This window comes from Prenolepis imparis, unplaced genomic scaffold (assembly GCF_030444845.1).
Source record: "Prenolepis imparis isolate NDT839.2.m4 unplaced genomic scaffold, iyPreImpa1.0 SCAF_4, whole genome shotgun sequence".
NCBI lineage: Eukaryota > Metazoa > Arthropoda > Insecta > Hymenoptera > Formicidae > Prenolepis > Prenolepis imparis.
The window spans coordinates 10,336,136-10,356,631 of NW_028141162.1; the positions used below are offsets into that span (position 1 = coordinate 10,336,136).

At 39.2% G+C, this 20,496-nt stretch overlaps 3 protein-coding genes across 8 annotated transcripts in view; 2 read left to right on the forward strand and 1 right to left on the reverse strand.

Moving 5' to 3' along the window:
- The window catches only part of Mam (neurogenic protein mastermind), a 160,270-nt gene extending 148,645 nt beyond the window's left edge, over positions 1-11,625 (reverse strand). For 2 of the 3 annotated variants that reach the window (XM_083036052.1, XM_083036051.1), the window contains exon 1: positions 9,277-11,625. In XM_083036052.1, the coding sequence (XP_082892178.1) occupies positions 9,277-9,762 (486 nt within the window). In that variant the 5' untranslated portion in view covers positions 9,763-11,625. The remainder of the gene's footprint in view (positions 1-9,276) is intronic. The other variant, XM_083036053.1, reaches the window with a different exon arrangement.
- Positions 1-14,289, forward strand: part of Elp4 (Elongator complex protein 4) — a 137,303-nt gene extending 123,014 nt beyond the window's left edge. For 2 of the 4 annotated variants that reach the window (XM_083036059.1, XM_083036058.1), the window contains exons 2-6: positions 12,698-12,852; positions 12,929-12,964; positions 13,065-13,687; positions 13,779-13,991; positions 14,075-14,289. In XM_083036059.1, the coding sequence (XP_082892185.1) occupies positions 12,711-12,852; positions 12,929-12,964; positions 13,065-13,687; positions 13,779-13,991; positions 14,075-14,188 (1,128 nt within the window). In that variant the 5' untranslated portion in view covers positions 12,698-12,710 and the 3' untranslated portion in view covers positions 14,189-14,289. Of the gene's footprint in view, positions 1-12,307; positions 12,529-12,697; positions 12,853-12,928; positions 12,965-13,064; positions 13,688-13,778; positions 13,992-14,074 lie in introns of those variants that run through there. The other 2 variants (XM_083036057.1, XM_083036056.1) reach the window with 2 other exon arrangements.
- Positions 14,290-15,555: 1,266 nt separating this feature from the next.
- LOC145935284 (CD151 antigen) lies at positions 15,556-19,338 on the forward strand. Its single transcript, XM_083036451.1, has 6 exons — positions 15,556-15,814; positions 16,049-16,267; positions 17,285-17,467; positions 17,871-18,083; positions 18,796-19,003; positions 19,211-19,338. Exons 1-6 carry the CDS (start codon positions 15,752-15,754, stop codon positions 19,267-19,269), a joined length of 945 nt encoding a protein of 314 aa, XP_082892577.1. The 5' UTR covers positions 15,556-15,751; the 3' UTR covers positions 19,270-19,338.
- The last annotated feature ends 1,158 nt before the right edge of the window (positions 19,339-20,496 follow it).

Below are 20,496 nucleotides of genomic sequence, written 5' to 3' on the forward strand. Positions count from 1 at the left end.
TGCATTTTTGTTTCGCAATCATCAGATAGTCGGATGTAATTAAGGAAATGTGATAGAGTAAAGTGACGATAAAGTAAACCGATCGCCGTCCGTGTTTTTGAAGGGGGATGATCTCGGGCTCTTCGCCGGAGATCCGGTATTCATGAACGCGCGGGCCATCTAACTTGTACGTGACCGGCCAGATTAAACCTGTCGCTCATTACTCGCGCACTCGAGAGCAAGCCATGTGCTCGCGAGTGAACAGCCGAGAGAGGAGATATCAGCGGTATATACGGGGGTCAGGTACTTCAAGCCCGCAAAATTTATGTTAGTATTTCGTACAAGAGTCGTAATATAAAAATGTCAGTCCATATGTTATTTTTATGATATAACGCTCTTTACGAATAGCAGTTCTTCTATAGAGTGCGCGAAACGAAAATCAATCTTAAATCGCAAGGATATCGTAAGTAAACGATGCAGCAAGATCGCGCATCCTAAAGAAACCGTTAAATACCCGGGTCGTTGAAATCGAGTCGGTGTTCGAGTGACGGTGACGTACGATTTTTGAGGCGACCACACGAGATCTGGAAAGCCTCAAGGCCGCAGGAAAGGGATCGCCCGAAGCCGTATGCGTCATACGTCCGGAATGTAACACCCTCCGTCTTGTCGGAGAGTAAAGGGGCAAACGTCTCGGCGAGCATTATGATTCCGACCGGTCGATGCGACGACGCACGCACAAATATCGCTGGCTGATGCAAGCCGGTCGACGCGTGTGTCTGCTCGTGTTTCGCACCGTAGAGAGATGCACGTTTTCGGGAGTCCCGATCTCTGTTCACCGGTCCGTGCTTCGTCGCCGGGAGATTTGCTCCCGTGTTTATTGTGTGCCAAGGAGAGGCCACCCAGCCGAGAGAAAGATCGAGACTCGTCGCTCACTCGACGATCATCGGACAAACGCTCACACATATACGGACGAGAGAAGCCCGAACCTTCGCACGTACTATATGTATATTCGTTTTCGAGATCTCGCCAATGACCCACGAGACGACCGATTCTTGGAACGGCGGATGCATTTTGAGGCTTTTGTATCGATCATGATTAAGGGGCACCGGTGGAAAATCTTCGAGAAAATAATCCCATTTTTGTATTTCATGTTATAGAAAATTGTGATCAGGATCCTTTTCCACCCTCTAAAACGAATAATTTTGTTTTACGAATAAATCTTGATTAGAACATGCGCCGATATAGCGTACAACATCACTGACAATTTTCCTGGCTATAATTTCGAAAAGAAAAAAATTGATTGCAAATTTTGCGGGAGACAACATTACTTCTCTCTAATTGTAAGCAACGTCCGTAGAATGCTTTTCCTAAGCATCTTTAAATAAATTTACGACTCACCACATAACAATAAAGGGTAGCTGCTATGCCTCGTTTTACGACGTACTACTCTTCCCTCCCCTTCACGTTGGCTATCGCCTTCACGAAAGATCGCGGGACCGGCTGCGCCGGTAAACGTGATTATAACCATGCTCGCGCGATTCGCTCGTAAACATAATCAAGCCGGGACGATACTGCGTTCGACTCTCGTTCCGAAAGACGCGACCGGCATGTCCGGCGGAACCGCTTGGGTGGTCGGAACACACGACCGCGCGAATTCCAGCCGTTCCCCGAAGCGTTCCGAGAAGGCCCGTTACATATCTCATGCGCGTAACGTCGCATCGGCATATCCCGAATCCCGCGAGATGCGCCGAAGCCCGACACCCCTGCTCTCGTTAAATAAAAAATTTAAAAAAAAACAAAACAAAAAAAACGAAGAAAATCGGAAACATCTGCCCCGACACTGTAGCTCCGTTCACGTCCTCCGTAAATTCGCGTTTCAAGAGAGAAAGGTTGTCGCGTATAAAATGTAATGTAAATAATTTTTCGCGTTAATTGTCATGGCAAAAAAATATCATCTTTCTGAACGCGGTAATGCGCAAATTAATGCAGTGAGTTAACGATGAGTTCGATGCATATTTTCGTATTTTATTTTGTCGACGTCGTCGCAAAATAAAATACAAAAATATGCGTCGAACTCGACACTGCAAAATGTCGCGATCTCTCTTTCTCTTTCACTGGGCGACATTCAAATATAATGATGGCAGCGTCATTATCATCGCTTAAAGCGGACATTATAAATAAGTTATGGTTTAAGCGTAATTATACGCTTCTTACAAGACAACTTTGTGAGATTTTATAGAATGTTACGGATGCGCGTTTTCGACTGTGTATCAACGGTGCCGATAATAGGCATAATAACACTGATAACGCTGGCCTGGTACTTCAAAGTAGCCACTTTGAAAGTGAAGTTTTATCTGTCGATCCGTATGATAATTTGTTAATTCCTGGGACGTTCCCTCGAATTTCGCTCGACAAAGCCGATCTCTGTGTGTCTTCTGGCAATAAAATTTGAATCTCTTCTGGAAGCGCTTCCTTGAACGCTATTGGCAAGCTGCTCGCGCGCATATACAATTCCGATTATCGCGCAAACATCGCGTTGGCCGATGTAGCCTTGAAATTTCTGCGAATCGAAGACAAGGCAATCTGCATTTCACAAAGATAACGCTTCAGCGAGTCGCTGCGATGGCGACTTGTGGTTTTTTTTATCGAAGTTTTAACGAAGCGAAGCTGTTATCGCTCTTATCGACAAAACTTATTCGTTGTATAAAAACTTGTAACTTTTACAATACTGATGTACACATTACGCGGCGTATAATAAAAAGCGATAATAAACCAAGTATTATTCGCCTTTTACTTAATTATGTAAGAATAAATAATTATATTAGCGTATATAATAAGAAATACTGAATATTGTGTGAATAAAAGAGTCTGATTTCTAAATCCTTCGTGTAATACGCTATGTGTATCTGAGAATTAAATATCAGGATTCGAACGGTAAACGAATCCTGAGACCGTTTTGATAACGCTTGATCGTTATCGGGGACTGCGGTTCAGTCAACTTATGAATGGCATTTCACGAAATCTCATTCGTCATCGCCCGGAGTATATAATCACGATGAGAACCGCTGCGATCCGTTTCATTCGTGCTCACGCATAAGGACACGCAATGCAAATCGTGCACATAGAGAAACATAGCGTCATCGAATATCATCACTTCTGGCCTTTTTTGTCATCGTTATGTCCTGTCAACTTATCGTCCAAGGTTGCGACGGTGCCGATTTGGCGGAGACGCGTCTCGCGGTCATGAACGGATGCGCTCGTAGGTGGAACAAAAGTCCGAATGACCTTTTCTTTCTTTTTTTCTTGTCGCCCTCGCGACAAAATCGTCTTCTCCTTTCGTTTCACGACCGTGGTCTTTATGCGCCCGATTTCGCGTGTAAAATTTTTCTCATTACTTTTCGCACGAAAAAAAATCTATATAATTTAGATATACCTATGTATAGAATAGTTCGTCGTCTATATGTCGATTTTTATTTCTGATACGAACGAATTGAGTGGGTTGAATACAAATCGTTTAACAGTTGGTCTCTCGAATAAAATTCTAAATTAATTCGCTAATAAAATAATCCAAGATTTCAAATTAAGGATTCGAGTCCTTCAGAACGCGAAGAATCCTTCAGAGCCGGATAGACGCGAGATATCCTTGAGACTATCCTACGTGTAAAAAGGTTAGGCCCGCCTAACATTTAGCGGTCACACCACAGATTCGAGCAAAACGGAGAAATAAATCGGATTCTTATGAATCGACGCCACGGAGACGAGTGACCGAGATGCCTAATACCACAGGCCTATACGGTGTCCTAAATTGTCGGTGGGCGTCCGGCTAATGGGTCGTAATGAGAGTTGTCGGGCCAGCATAATGACTATGCTGAAACGAATGTTGAGTTCTCTCGATCAGCTTGAAGGGAAACATTCTCGATGGAAAAGGGATGAACGTGTGCAACGGCTAACAACAATTCTCTGGTCCTGACAAATTATTATCTATTTGGGTCGATAAGTCCGTGTAATATTAGACGAACGAGACGCGGCGATTTCGCAGTCGTTTCGATCCCTAACTGAAAGATATAACTAAGATAACTGCAATCCACAATTTCTTATAGTTCTTTTACTCGTGCAGCAACAAGTAAATTTGGCAAATAAAATAGTCTAGCAGCAAATTTGACGCACATCATTGGAAATATCATTCTTGGTTTGAATATCCGATAATCAAATATTACAGAAGAAATCTAATTTTTATATCATCTAATGTTAGACATGTTCATTTGACACAAAACTTATATAAAAAATACAAAAATGAGTTTCATATTTAATAAAATTAAAAATTATTAAGAAATCTTTATCTATTAATTTTTCACAAGGATTCTGCAATACAGTATGATAAAAATGTGAAAAATAATTTATGTAACAATAAAAAAAATTTTGTAAAAATATAAACTATCAATATCACATAAATTAAATTATTTGATTAAACTCCCTTCCTTTCTTTCGATGGCTAAATCCAATACAGTCTATAAATAAATCATGGTATCTTGTAATAAAAAGTGTGTTGAAAAAACTATGAGTTATTAGTTGAGCACCCTCAAGGTAAGAGTCTCGATCAAAACAACACAGTATCTCGTTCGACGAGATGAGCGTCGCTGCAACTGATCTCGCCGGTCTCGTTCGCCGTTCAGCAAGTGACTCACTGTCGAGGTAGCGTCGGATAAGAATGAACGCGAACAAATAACCTCGTGTTTCTTTCTCGTGTGCATCGCACCGACCTATCCCGGTCGGGATAGCCCCCGACCACGATCGGCGTCACCGATTGAGCACCACTGATGCCGATCTAGTCGGAGTGGCATCCTTCGTGTCGCGAGCCACAGTTCCCTCTGACACGTGTCATTCGTGGTACCGGACGGCTTTGAATAAGAACGAGCCGCGACCAAACGACAAAACGATTCCGTACATGTCGCGCGCGTTAAGAACCGATCTTGTTGCTCGAAAAAAAAAAAAAAATGGAGAACCATGTAATTTTCTCTACACTGAGAGAATTTTCTCTTAGAGAATTTACCCTGAAAATCATGATTATCTGATTACCCTGAAGATCATTTACTAAACTGCATAGTAAAATTGATCAAACATATTTTATATTTTATTGTAATAGATATTATTATTTTTATTGTGATAAATATTAATCAGAGAAATTCTTATAAAATTCTTTCTATATTATATTGTCCGGCACTTTACCATGATTTTCAAGGTAAATTCTAAGAGAAAATTCTCTCTGTGTACATATACTATTGTCGAGAATATTGAAATAAATTTAACGATATTGCGAGCGCACATTAGTTACTTTTATTCATATTTAATGTATATGAAAATCGTAATCATATCAGAAAAGCATTACTATTATTATATATTCTGTTCACGTGAGTCAAGCCTTATTAAAATTTGATAAACTTCCATTAACGTCAGAATCAGAGAATAAACACAATACTCTTTAAGTTCTACGAATAATTTTATTTTTCGATATTTTCTAAATTTTTAATAATAATGATAATTTCTTGTCGCGATGTAGTTTATTGTTTGAACTCTGATCAAATCAAAATATATTAGCAATAACTCGATGAGTAAAATTCTTATGAAACTGTAATCTTATATAGATATTTTGATAAAAATTATTCATATAGAGAAAACATTTTAAACGTACTTGTCGAGTTACGAGTAATGATAACTCTGCAATAATATTTACTTGCATATCTTTTCTATTCTTAAACGTGATTAAAAGTAACACTTCGAATAATCATTATATTTGTTGCAATATTCTTTACAATATTATAAAAAAGATATACATATACAGAAAAAAAGCTTATTCAAGAGACTCAAAAAATGGCTTTAACTTTATATATTATAAAATAATAATTTCTTCAATAAAAATTTCTTCAAAACAGATAAAAAATTTGCATTATACATATTATCTTCTATTATTATCGCGCAAGTAGTGCAAATTGTTTTGCTGTATCTGATATATCATCATGTATAAAAACCTCGACAGCAAATCGCTTACATAACACGATCATTTTACAGATGCGACATATAAATTGGGAACACGCGGAATCGAGCGGCGATGCCGAAAGGAAGGCTTCTAGATCTGGTTCACCGCGGTTAGCTTCTCTCTCTCGGCGGAAATCGTGATTCCCATAGCTTTCCCCCGCATCGCGGTGGCCCGCCATTGTTCGCGGTGCGTTATGAATGAGCGGAACGCGGGACACGCAGCCCTATATGCGCTAAAACTCAAGCGGGAAGAGAAGAAAAAAGAGACAACCTTGCGAGATGAGATTATCGACGATCCTATTGCATCATATAGTGTTTCCTGTCGGTTCTTCCTCACAGTCTTCCCTACTCGCGCGCTCCACGTTTTGTTCGCGTTCGCGCGATAATCCGCTATCAATCGAACGATATCGCAAGACCGGAGCATCGGTGTGGTATAATTGTGCGACTTTGTCCCTCGGGCACGAAGAAAAGTGATTCTGCATCGATTAAAATCTTTGTACTTGAGGGAAATTTGGGAAATTTGTGACTCTGATACGACACGAAATCGACAACGATAAAGAAAATGTTGGAGAAAGAAACTGAAGAAAAAAAATTAATTCGATTCTGTTAAAGTTGCTCTAAAATATTAGACGATGTGAAAAACTTAAATTCTGATTAATGTAAGATAAACGTAAAGTTTCCAGTTTCTTATTAAGCAAGGAAGGAAGAAATCTTTCATCTGTCTTTCACAGGCAACTCTCTGAAGCAATCGTTGTACCTTCGTTATAAAGTTTAATCACTTCATTAATACAGTCGTAAGAAATAAATATAGACTACTGTAAAAAAAAATGTTAAAAATTACAACGAACAATAAGTGTAAAATCACACAGTTATTGTTGGTGTAATTTTTAATATTTCTTTTACAATTGCATTTTAACATTTTACACGAACAAAGATGCAAATTTGTGAAAGCTACAATTTCTAATTTCCGTATTAATCTGGTTCATTGATAAACGCTCTCGATATTTCCGCCTTTTATATATTACGACGAGTCTTTCATGCGGTCATGCGAATTAATTATATCAACTTTGTAACAATTTTGTATGACGCGAGTGTTACCTATCACCTTTATGGGTGACGGCGATTCGTAGGACGAGCGTGTACATGTAATATTACACACATACAACACACATCGATGAGCCGACGTCATCCGATGTGGGGAAGTTGTTATCGTTCATCTTTGCACGCGACATTTATAAAGTGTGCCCCGATGACGTTCACATTTACGTATTACTTAATATCATACCCTCGCGTACGTTGAGAACGTAATAGCTATGGTAAACAAAACAATGTTCTATCATACCTTTATCTTGTCAGTTTTATTTTTAACAAATTATATTTTAAGTTGAAAATTTAAGAAAATTTCAGTTGAGTCAATAATCTTAAAAGCATCGTGAACAATATATAAATTGTGTATCACGGTCTTTATCATATATATAAATTAATCACACGTCATTATATATTGACATTTTTAATAATTTAGAACCATAATTTAATACTTGTTAATCTTTAAGCTGGAATTTTATGTTAATTTTATGAAGTTGGCTTTCAACTATGTATCTTTGATTATTTTTTTTCTGAACAGATACATCATCACATTTTAGTAACTTTTCTTCATAAAAAATAATTTTTTTCTCACTTTTAGTAGTAATTTTAATAAAATGATTTTTGGAATGTAATTTGTAAATTCTCTCCGACCGCAATCAGAGAAATGATCGAACGCACATATGACGTATCCAACGACATTCGGTATGTAATTGCGAGCTGACGCAAATATTCGGTTTTTTTTTATTCCTGAACGAAAGATATTTGCACGCGGCATGTAAAGGTCTCTACGTAAACATTTTGCGCGGAACATTCGTGACAATGACGTTACGCGTAGCGAGGATCGTAAGAACGCCCCTGCATTGACGTAAATCCAAGGTTAACACAGGGACGTCTCGAATCGAACGCCTACGGGTAACTAGCGCGGGCGCGACCTACGACCTTAACGATCCATGTGTCCACCTGTTTCGTCTCGATTTCAACGTCACGTTAAATTCATCGATTTCCTACAGGCGTGCGATTAATTGGCACGGTCAAATAAAAATATTTCGAAGTCGCCTTTTATTCAATTTCTATATAGCAGAGCATAAACAATTTTTTTTTCTAGTTATACGCTTGTACGAGTACAAGTAATTATTGTTCCTTATAGAAATTAATAAAATTTTGTATATAAAATACAATTATTTGAAAATAATATTTTGTCTTCGTTGCATCGGTAAAACTCATAGGGGGACGGGAAGGGTGTGTTTTATAAATAATTATATAAAATAATTTTATAATAAATAAAATATAAAAAAAAATAAATATATAATAAATAAAACATAAAAAATAATAAATATATAATAAATAAAATATACAAAATAATAATAAATATATAAATAAAATATTAAATATATAAATATAAAAATATATATCTAAAATATTACATATAATTCTCTGTTCGAATATCACATGATTTACTTTTTCTCTTTACGACTAAAGCAGTATTAGAAATAGATTTCTCGATCAATATCGCGGCATTGAAAAGCGAAACGCTGTTCGAGAAAACGTCACACAACTGCTTATCTTCAATTGTCATCGTCCGAACTGATAAGCGTTACTGTTTGCATATAATAACCGACACGATTCGACACTTTGGATTAATACCGTCAATACTGGGATACCCGCATATATCTCGAATAATATTCGGATAATATTCGTGAACTCGATTAATGGTATACACGGGAATAACACCGATCATTTCCGCAAAAGACAGGGACAAAGATCGAGATTTTCTGCAACAAAGAAAAAAAAGTAAAAAAAAACCAAAGAAAAATTAAAACAAATAAAATAAAATTAAATTAAATTAAAAATAAAATTAAAATTAAAAAAAAACAACAGAAAAGAGAGACTGTTTGTGAGGATATATCTGAACTTTTCAAAGTGGTATATCGAATACACAGGACGTTCGTTTGCCGCGTGACGCGAAAGTGCGTCACACTCGTGCGCGCTTCCACCTCCAAGGTGAGGAAGTTCGATGGGGAAAGAAGGAAGGAAGAAAGAGCCGCCACTGACTTTGTAACAAGTTCGAATTCCCACAGCGGCGTAGGCACACCTACGCTTGCCCGATGAAGGCGGGCAAAAGACGAAGACGAAGAAGGCGATACATAAGAGATAAAAAAAAAGAGATCGAGGACTTACCATGTGAACGTTGGAAAAGCCGACCGAGTCGCTCTGCTTCTTGTCCGTCTTCTTGGGCGGCCGTTTCGTCTTGTTCTCGAGGAAACGTTGCTTCAGCACCTGGGTGTCATGCATGTTCTGCTCGTACACTCCGTTAAAACTCTGATCGAACCTGGGGATGCAGTCGGTCTGTCTGCGCCGATAATTCTCGATTCTACGTCGCAAACGGTCCACGACCGCCTGCCTCTTCGGGGTGAGCACCTCACCCATGCCGGGTGCCTGACCCATTTGTTGTTGTTGTTGTTGTTGCTGCTGCTGCTGTTGCAGATGCAACTGCTGCTGGCTGGCTATGCCCAGCTGACCGGCCGCCGCGTTCAACTCGTGGATCGCGGATTGGCCGACGATGTTGGATACGGCGTGCCCGTTCGGGCCCTGGCCCGCGCACACGGCGATGGTGCCGGGGGGGCCTTGCGGGGGCTGACGGGGCAGGAGCCCCCCGGCCTCCATACAGCCCCCTAAATCCACCGCAGGATAAGCCAGTTCTCAATGTGTGCCACCGAGGTGGTCGTCGATGATAACAAGGCGCGATGCCGGTCGCGCGACCTCGTCGTCCTCTACCACCGGCTGCTTCACCGCTGTCCGGCCGCCGAGCATCCTCCAATCCACTGGCGCGTCGACGATCCTGCCTGACTTCCGGCAGGGAAGAAGCATCTGGCCGCGTAATAATATAATATCTCGGCGCTCACGGGGCGCCCCCGGGACTTGACCGCGGTCAAGATCGCGGTCTCTTTCTGTCTTTCGCGAGGCTTCCTTTTCGTAAGAACGATCGCACTACGATTCTCAAGATAGATATATCGGCGCGACGAAGAGATTCCAGAGTCACCACATACACACGCGACGCGACTACACTCGCGATTATACTCGGATATACGATATGCCACGATGACGCGATACCACCGGCCACCGGCGCGCGGCGTCGACGCGACTCGTCAATGAACGCGGCGCGTTCCGCCTTTTGTTCGCGATCCACGTGACCGCGCGCGCGATAGTGCGCGCGTCGTCGCACCACGTCGCCCGCTCACCAAACTCACCGTGCTCTCCTTCCTCCGATATATTATTTCGAAACTCTGCGCGAATTGCGATTATCGCGTTCAGCGCGCCTCAGTTGTGGTTATGTACATACATTCGCGACGCGACTCGCGACTACATTTACGGCTAATATTCAGCGCTAGGTTCACGGCGAGAAGCGCGGTTACATTCAAGTCGATGCGCTCGTATGTCAACGTATTTTCCACAGATTTTCCTACGAAATGTCTACGATGTATAAATACACACGCGCGTTGTACACGTCACACTTGGAGATCCGTCCAGAATTATCGTTCGAGATACGTTCGGAGACGCAAACTGTCACTCTCGACAACACGCGCAACAGAAGATTTGACGACGGTGGGACGGAAGGTTCGCCGCGCGCGACTAACTTCTCGATAAGAGCCTGCTCGAGTCCTTTCTCTCGTTCGTTCCTTCTCTCTCCATCTCGCGGGCGCGCGTCCTCCTTGTCGCACTCGTTCTCCGCCTCTGTCTCTCGCTTCCCCCTCGCGCGCGTGTATCGTTCTCGTCGCGGAGATGCTGGCGTAAGAAAGAGGAAGGGATGGGGGCCACCGCGCGACACACAACAGGCCTTTCGTAGGCTTTATACACTTTACACAATCGCGGGGATCTCCTTCAGCGCGATAGTCGCGTTTCGCCGGCTCTTTCCATCACCGCACGTCGAAAATATCTCCCTGACAGCGCGAACGTTCTCGATGTTATCGTTCCTCCGAATCGTCGATCGTCGTTAGTTCGAGGAAAAACACTGAGTAAACACTGCGCCGCGAGACGTTAGGTATTTACGGCGGATTTGCTCGGTGCGTCGAGCGCGCTGGACGTCACAACAGGTAGTTGAGCGAGGGCAGCGTGCTGCCGCTTGTCCGGAGAAAGAGAAGAAAAGAGAGCGGGTGGGAGCGAGAGGTCGTCAAACGGCACCGCGGAAGAGAGACGCCGTCTGCCGGATAGAACGAGAAGGAAACATACGGCGACGAACGCGAGCTGGTTCGGTGAAAGGGGAGAGGGGGAGGAAGGCGTGCGCGCGCGCGAAGGAGAGAGAGATCGGGTGCGAGAAGAGGGATCGCGGGAGACGCGATAGCGAAGAGAAAGAGAGGGAATTCACCGGGGTCCCGACGTTGGGCCGAGTTCCTCCTGTGCGCATTCGCGACTTCAACTTTACTGAGCGCGAATCGTTCTCGACACTCACTTTTTCTCGGAATTTAACTCTTCTCGTCGTTCACCTCCATCGTTCTGTCCTCGCGCGAGCTTCCTCTCCATAGCTCTCTCTCTCTCTCTCTCTCTCTCTCTCTCTCTCTCTCTTGTTTCTCGTTATATCGAAATCGAGCACTTCGCGATTGATGATCCGATGATTCTCGTCACTTGGAAGCGAAAACTGCCGCGAATGCGCTCGTTCGCGAGGAACATTCTGGAATTCATTTGTCGTTTAGCTGATACACCGGTTTGATACGCGCGAAATTCATTTTTTCGCACGACACAGTCATACAGTCCGATATACACTGTCGCGCATTCCGTTCGCGCAGATGTTGTCACTGGACGCATACGCACGATCCGAACCGTCGCGGATGAATCACATATATACCGTCATCGAGCGTTGGCATCAAACGGGCCGCGCGCGAGCAACTCGTACCACAAACAATTACATAACCTTACTTTTCGCGTGTCTCGCGCACACACGCACGCACGCGCGCGTGCGCGCGTGTTCGGCGTCGTTTCGACAATTGTCTTTCTCTCTCTCTGTCTCTGTCTTTCTGTTTCTGTCGCGAATGCTCGCGCGCGATCGCATCCGGCGACCGGCGACGAAACGAAGACACCAAGGACCGCGCCGGACTCGGGACTTGCTTCTATCGAACGCGCGATGCCATTAACAGAACTGCGCATAGGGATAGAACGAACGAACGTATCGTGGTTCAAACGACGAACCATAATTACTGCCGCCGCGGCGCGACTGCACTCTGATGACGATGCGGAAAACTGTTAGGGACGTCGACCGCCGATCGACTTCGTTCAACGTGCTGTCATCACACGACTAATATCGAAATTACATGGAGTGACAATCGATTGTAGGATAATCGATAATATAGTTGTGAAAATATCAATAAAGTGTGTATCGTGAAACTTAACCTAGTCTAACCTAATTTAATCTAAAATTATCTGTATATATATTGACAGGTGAACGATAATTTTGGTTTTACTTTTTATATATGTATATTCACGCTTAATGATGATATAAAGTTTCAATATAAAAACTGTATTTATTGTGTTGCCTAGATAAAATGTAATTCTATGAGCACTTTTCTAGGTTAGAAATTGTATATGTAAATGCTAAATTATTTTTCAGATAATATATTCGGATGGCTTCAGATACAAAAGGGACGATTACTGGAACGACAAAAGTTAAAACCAAATTTCCGGCGATACCAGGCACAAAGCCGTCTATAAAAAATGCCCAGTTGCTTATTTCAACAGGGATACCTTCATTAGATAATATAATAGGTTTGTTTACATGTACTGTTCTCTTTTTTTTTATAAAATACAAAATAATATTCTATAATCTTTGTTATCATTTTAGGCGGAGGTTTACCTATTGGTTCGATACTTTTAATTGGTATGTATTCAATAAGTTTTATTGTCTTTTAAATAATCATATGTAAACTTTATAAATATTTTATATATGAGGTATATTTAGGTTTAATTATTACTTACAGAAGAAGACAAGTATGGCCTCTATGCTAAAATTGCATTAAAATACTTTATGGCAGAAGGAGTAGTTACATCTCAGCCTATACTGGTTGCTTCGCAAGATGTCCAGCCTTCTCAATTTGTATCAGAATTGCCTGCAGTTATAAAAGACTCAGATCTGCATACAAAAACTATAGATAATGTAGATGAACAAATGAAAATTGCCTGGCGATATCAAAATATGAAAGTGGTAGACTCATCACCTACTGGAAATCAAATCTTTGGTCATTACTATGATCTTACAGAACCAATGCAACAAGATCTCTTAGAACATGCAGAAATAAAGCAATGGCATGAAAATAATCTACAGCGGCAAAATAATATATTTGAAAATACTGCATACACCGACTTGTTACTTACGATTCAAGAAACTTTACAAAATGGACAATATTTTATCTCTGAAACAATAGACAAGAAGAAAATTTTAAGAATTGCTTTACATTCTTTGGGATCAAGATTATGGCTTTCTGATACAGAGGAATCTTCAAATCGAGATTTGTTAAAATTCTTATATTGCTTCAGAGCACTTTTAAGGAATTCATATGCAGTCGGTGTAATAACAATTCCAATTATTAATTTCGATAACACTGTAAGTTTGAAGAATTGTTTTCTATTGATAATTTTATATTAGTGATTAATTTCCATTAGTGATTAATTTTATAATGTATATTTTTTTTTAGGATGCTGTCATTGAGAGAATTGAACACATATCGGACATTGCAGTCAGATTAGAATCATTTGCAGGATCTGCCAAAGAGACCAATCCCTTATTCAAGGATTATCATGGCCTTTTGCATATTGAGAAATTGTCTGCATTAAATACATTGGCACCTCGGTGTGCAGAATTTAGAGATCTAGCGTTTAAATTACGTCGTAAAAAATTCATCATAGAAGTTAGTCAATTATATGATTTGTTTAATTGAATTTTGTATTGATATTGATGCGAATATTTATACTATTTATTTTGTCTTTCTAGGTTCTACATTTGCCGCCTGAATTTGAGGACACGTTACAACGCGAGCAAGATGAGGCAATAGTATCCTCTGTTGGGTGTATGAGTGGAACTCATAAAAATGTATTAGAATTTTAATTTTATAAAAATTTAAATTTAAATAAAAAATTAAAATAACATATATTTATATATATTTACATTTATATATTGATTGGAATAAAGATTTATATTTTACAGTAGATTCTATTCACTACTATATTCTATCAAAATATACTATTATAATTATTTTTACTATTACAATTTTTATCTCTTACTAATATCATTATTTTGAATATTTGAGATATATTCGCAATTTTGCTTCGTATCGTATCGTAAGTAGCAAATTGAAATTTTTACGTACACATAAACACGTGCCTATTCCATTTAACGGGAAGTGCATGGTGTGGCGGCTGAATTAATGTAGACAAGAGGAGATAGGCTTCGTGCACACTTACAATAATGCGCATAAAATATCTTTTTGCCCTGTTACGGTATACATATAGTCTGTAAGTTCATTTACACCATAGGAAGATTCCAATAAAGAATACATAATTCCTAAAATAAACATTTATTATATGATTAATGCTGACATTAAAAGAATAAAATGTTTATTAAAGTATTTTATTACGTTTCTTATTAAATAGTAAATATTTTTGCATAATTATATATATGAAAGAATATCGCGTGTTTCGTAAATGAGATTTTTGACTGTAAATAATTAATATATACTACAAAAGAATGGTATATTGTAGAGAATATTTGTAAATTTAATCGTTTTATATAAATAACCATTATAAAATGTTAGTTTTTTTTATTAAAAAATCGCAAAATAAGAATAAAAAGAAGATTAGCCTCTTTGAAATATTTTCTTGTTACTCAATTTTGTTATTGTTAGAAAAATGGTTTTACAAAAAGCCTAACACACTCTAAAGCTTCTTTGTGTAATCATTTTAAAGTTAAAGCATCTCGAAATATCGCATCGTCCCATTTAGTACTTCAAAGTGCTTTAGTTAAACTTTTTATATAAAATAACTGTTGAGTTTACAAAAAGCTGCAATATAAGTTATATATAAACAATATATTACTAAAATGAATAAAATCATAATTTTAATAATTTTAATATCTGTCTACAAAATGATATATACAGAAACAATAAATAACGCAATTTTGGTATATAAAACTAATATATACGAAAGTATATTCAACTACCTGAACAACGAGTGAACATCTGCCATTCAAAGTTCCCCTCTTGATCAAGTGAACCTTCATTGATTCAAATCGTACACGAAACGATCGGCAAACAACTGCGTGCATATAAACTTTTCATTTCCCCTTCGCTTTTTTTTCCATCCACACCTTTCTACTTCCTTCCGGTTCCGTCCGGTCGGTCGCACATGAGGGCACGCAAGCGCGCCTACAGACCCCCGTACGGCGAAGTCGCATCCATCGCAAACGAGGGGGTTTTCAGTCCGCGAACATACGCGATCAGGTCCGCTTCGAAGGAAGACCGGGTTGTAACGCACAACGAATTGTCAAATGACACAATTGTACGAGTCGAATTATTATGCAGTGCGCAGAGTGTGATCGTGCAAACTTTATGTGACCAAAAAGTCACTTGCAAATCAATAATTGTTCAGTAAAACGAACGCGCCGGACATAACAATGGCAACTAGGAGATTAGCCATATCGCGCGCTTTTGTTTGTTGCTCGAATATAATTTTCTTGGTGAGTTATCGTTTATTTATTTCTCAAATATAGAATCTTATTTCACAATGTTTTTAATAAATTTTGATTGATAATGCCGTATAAGTAAATAAATAAATATAAAGAGTAATATGTTAAATAACATGACGCAAACTGGATCGATATATCTCGTGTAAAATAATAAAATTTTAAATTATTTGATAAAAAAACAAACCGATACAATTTTTATAAAAATTCCATCTGTTTCTCTCTCAGATTTCGGGTTTTGCATTGATGTCATTGGGTGGATTATTATTAGCCGATAATGAACGGATTTTATTATCGCGTCTACTAGGACCTGGTGACATTCATCCCGATCAACCACTCTTTTACTATTTAGCTTTTGCTATAGTTGCACTAGGATTTCTCATCGCTATCACCGGGCTTCTCGGATGCTGGGCAGCTTGTCTCTTCAATCGTTGCATCACAATCTCCGTAAGAAAGATCTATATATTGTATAAAATTAATAAATATAATTTATTAATTTTATACGTATGTTTAATCACTTGGATCCTGAAGTCGATAATGGGTTTCTACAAAATTATTTGTTTAATAGTGAAAATATTTTCGCAAATCAGATTACGATTATTTCTTTTAAGGATTTTGCCAGGATTTGCCAGTGTGTTTAATAATATTTTATATATTTGAGAACATAGCACGTGTCAGTATTTTTTTTTGTATTCTTTTGCTGTTTCATTCAATAATATTCAATTTATACAATAATAATTTGAAATTTCTTTTCAATAGCAATAATTTGAATATATGATGATGATAATTGGTTTGAATATGATTTGATAATTGAAAATTCTTTTCATAGCAATAATTTTAACAGTGTGGATCAATAAAGTACATAACACAATTGTAATGGTCTTCGTGCGTATTTAGGAACAAAAAATTGGTTTAAATAAAAATCGAATCGTTACGTTAATTACGCAATCAGTCTATTCTATTTGTAACATTTCGTTGTGAATTCACTATGGTTCGTTATTCATCGAGCCTATCTGAAACTAGATTTCCTTTGGATTCAGTCACGCGTCGTTGCCCGGAAACGGATCTGCTCTTATGCAGACACGCGCGTAAATAAAAGGAGGGCGCGTCCGAGCACCGCGTAAAAACACTAATTATTTGCTCATGGACGAGCGAATGTGAGTTAGCTTGTTGAGGGAATAAATAATACGTGATGATGCTCTTTTTTCTGAAAAGCAAAAATTGCTTAGCGTTTCCAATTTTTACTTATAAATTAGTAATGAAAGATTGAATTAAAAATATATTATTGTTATTATTATATATAAATATATATTATTGTTATTAAATAAATTAATTAAACAGATATTATATGTATATATATAAGAATATTGTTCGTGAATATAAGCGTACATTGTATAGCATGTAAAATTGCAACCCTCAATGTGGGTGGTTTAAGGATTGATTTTTTGATTTTGCACTTTCCAGTATCTCGTGACGATAATCTTGCTGCTACTCGGTGAATGTACCGTGTGTATCATCGCTGTTTTTTGGCCTCATATATTGGGGATCGATGTAAGACCGGCGCGTTTGATACGCGCTTTGCAACGTAGTTACGCTGTTCCTGGACGCGAACAATTCACGGCGGCCCTCGATCTTGCACAAACGACGGTAAGAGAATTTATCATTTTTTTTATTTATACAAAAATAAAAAATATAGAGTTGAAAGGGCCAATATTTTTTCTCTCATTACAATATTTTGTATTATCTAACAATTTAAATATTATAAACAAGATCACATCAATTTGTATATCAAACTTCTTTAACAAATTAGTGGTAATTAAGATTGTAAGAAAGATATTGAACTTATTATTTATTTAATTATTTATATATCGTACACGCTGTTCTTTTTCACAACTTTTTGTTTTATATATTTTATATGTCAAAATAAATAAAAGTGATGATTAGCATATTATTGTACATTTCCATCGTAAATGTGCTACTCGGACGACATAGCTACTACATTCATTGTAACAAAAAGAAATACGGGTCGCTATCGTTGTGACGATTACAGTTCGCCTGTTGCGGCATAAACGGAAGTAGCAATTACGGCACGTCGTGGTGGCGGCTGCAGGAAGTCGGCCGAAGAGAATTAGTAGTACCTCTCAGTTGCTGCACCCTGAATAATGCCAATGAGACGGACTCTTTCCTCAATCCTGAGCCTGCCAATCTCACTTTCTGCCAGGCTCTGAACCCTGCCGAACATCAATATGCCCGACACACAGCGGTATGCACGATAATCAGGAAGTTATTGCTCCCCTTTTTTTTCGTTTCGCCACGCCGTGCGAACGCATGCGAGACGGCACTTTTGGTTCTCATTAAAAAGTAAACGCAAAGACCCGCATATACCAAAACGAGGACAAATGCGTTTTAAATATAGAATATCGACATTTTGCCAATAAAAGCACGATTCGCGTTACGTTGCTACTCTCATTTTATACAAAGTTGGACAGCTATTTTGTTTTAATTACACAATAAAATTGCGTATCTTGCACGAAAAATTATCTATACTTTATAAATTATCTATAAAATTATAGTTATCTATAAAGTTATAGATAGCTATATAGTTATCTATAAAAATTTAATGTTTTCGCGAAATGATACTTAGGAGAGACGCGAATTTCATTTTCGAAAACTATCGATTCATTTCAGCAGCCTCAGCGATATTCTGTAAATAAATTGTTCGCGTTTTGTTGGAAAATTTGCGATAAAACCGGCATGTCTTCGTGCGCGAATTCTAGAGAATATCTATACCGGTTAACGGCCTTTGTTTTGTCTGACAAGGCTCTCATAGAGGAAGACTAAGGCGAATTTATTCAAATGCGGGTATCTCTGACAGAGATATTTTGTTGCTGCAGTCACATTTCCGCAACAGTATTTCACCACACATTAATGTCGATTGTGACATGTATTTCATAATTTATTTGTTTTACATTCAGGGTTGTCTTGAACATATCGAGAAGTGGACGCAGGATCAGGCATTAATTCTGCTGGCTATCATATTAGCTGTCATGTTTGTCGAAGTCACGGCTCTCCTCAGCATACTTCTTGCTTGTTCCCGAGAAAACAGAAGAAGCAAATCGCAGGCGTCGACCTTTACCTCTACGCAGACTTTAAGTCCATTCACCGAGAGCGAGCACGATTTTAGTAAGAGTACTTTCTCTATCTTGAAACTCACAATTTTAGATCGCACGATTTTACACTGCAAATAATTGCAAAGTGCTTTATATTTAAAAAAGCCCTTGTATATTACAATTCACGAAATTATTTTTAATTTTTATTACTTAAATTACTTTTAATTTCTAATATTGATCTTATATTTTTCACCATGTAATTTATATGGATTATATATAGGTATAGGTATCGAGAACAGGATGCATACGGCCGGGACGACTTTTGGTGCCAAATCATGAAGATGGCTGGAGGGCAGTCAAGGGCGGACAGCGGTCGACATTAAGGAGGCGAATAAGCGAGAAACCACATGCGATGATACTAAATATAGCGTATTAGCTTCGAGCAGAAAGAGCATAATCGAAGAATGGCGAAATCCTCCCAAGTATTCCAATGATTTATTACGAAGCGATCAAAGGTACGAAGAACGGGCGGTCGACGTTATAATCGATAATCGTCCTCAAGAGTATCTTAAGAGATTCCCACAGAATGCGCCACCCTTAAAGATTATGAATGATGACGTCCATAAAATTAGCAACGATGACAAGTTGATTAAGATTAAAAGACCTCAAGGTGGCGGTACAGTCAGAAGCATCCCCATTAAAGATTACCAAGCATCGATCGCGTATAACATCGGTACCTTGCGACGATCCATGGCACCTCAATTGCAATTCGAGACCTTAGTTTCCGAGCCTGAGAAGAGCGTTTACATACCATCGAAAAAAATCATTCCTATAACCAGTAATTTGCATCATCGGACAGCGTCGCAGATTACGTATACCGCTGCACAAATGGAAGCCGATAATGCTCGCAAAAGATCTCTCTGCCACTTTTGTAACAGTCAGCCACGTGATTTACGTGGCTGCTGTTGCGTTGATCCGAACAAGAACAAAGAGAACCGATATTTTAGTAAGACGAAAGACCAAAAGTCGCAAGACGGTTCCGATATAGATGAATATTTTCACAAAAGTTCATGCAGGAGATTTAGTTCGAATTACGATCACCGACCTTCAAAATGTACGCACGAGTCTTCGGGAAATACAGTAACGGCAGCGTGTACAAAAGATGAAAAAGTAACAGAAAACACGGATGCGTTGCGAGTAGCAGCGCAGGGTCACGTTGGTCAAAAGATATCGGCGTACGAGCAAAACGCTCGACATAGTCTGCGCGACTCCAATCCTAGGTATCGATCGCTCTTCGAGGTAAAGGGACACCGAGGAATCGGTGTGCCGTTGGTAGGTATGCACAACGCCTGCGGCTTACCCGTCGTAGCTTCCTGGCATAACCACGAGTTGCTTCTGGATCCTCTGCGAATTGCAAGGACTGTGAGATCTGTTTACAAGGGTCCTCGCACTGTTCCGAACGTGCGACGTCGAACTCAAAAACGGAAAGCACCGCAGCCGGATCGCGCAATGATACATTCTAGAGACGTCGGTCACAACGTTACAAGATCGACGATCAAGTCGGTG

Bases quoted from the DNA above. Each gene is read 5' to 3' on its own strand.
- LOC145935284 (XM_083036451.1), top strand. From the start codon at position 15,752: ATGGCAACTAGGAGATTAGCCATATCGCGCGCTTTTGTTTGTTGCTCG. The intron at 15,815-16,048 runs GTGAGTTATCGT...TTTCTCTCTCAG, and splicing joins GCTCGAATATAATTTTCTTG to ATTTCGGGTTTTGCATTGAT. The intron at 18,084-18,795 runs GTATGCACGATA...TTTTACATTCAG, and splicing joins AATATGCCCGACACACAGCG to GGTTGTCTTGAACATATCGA.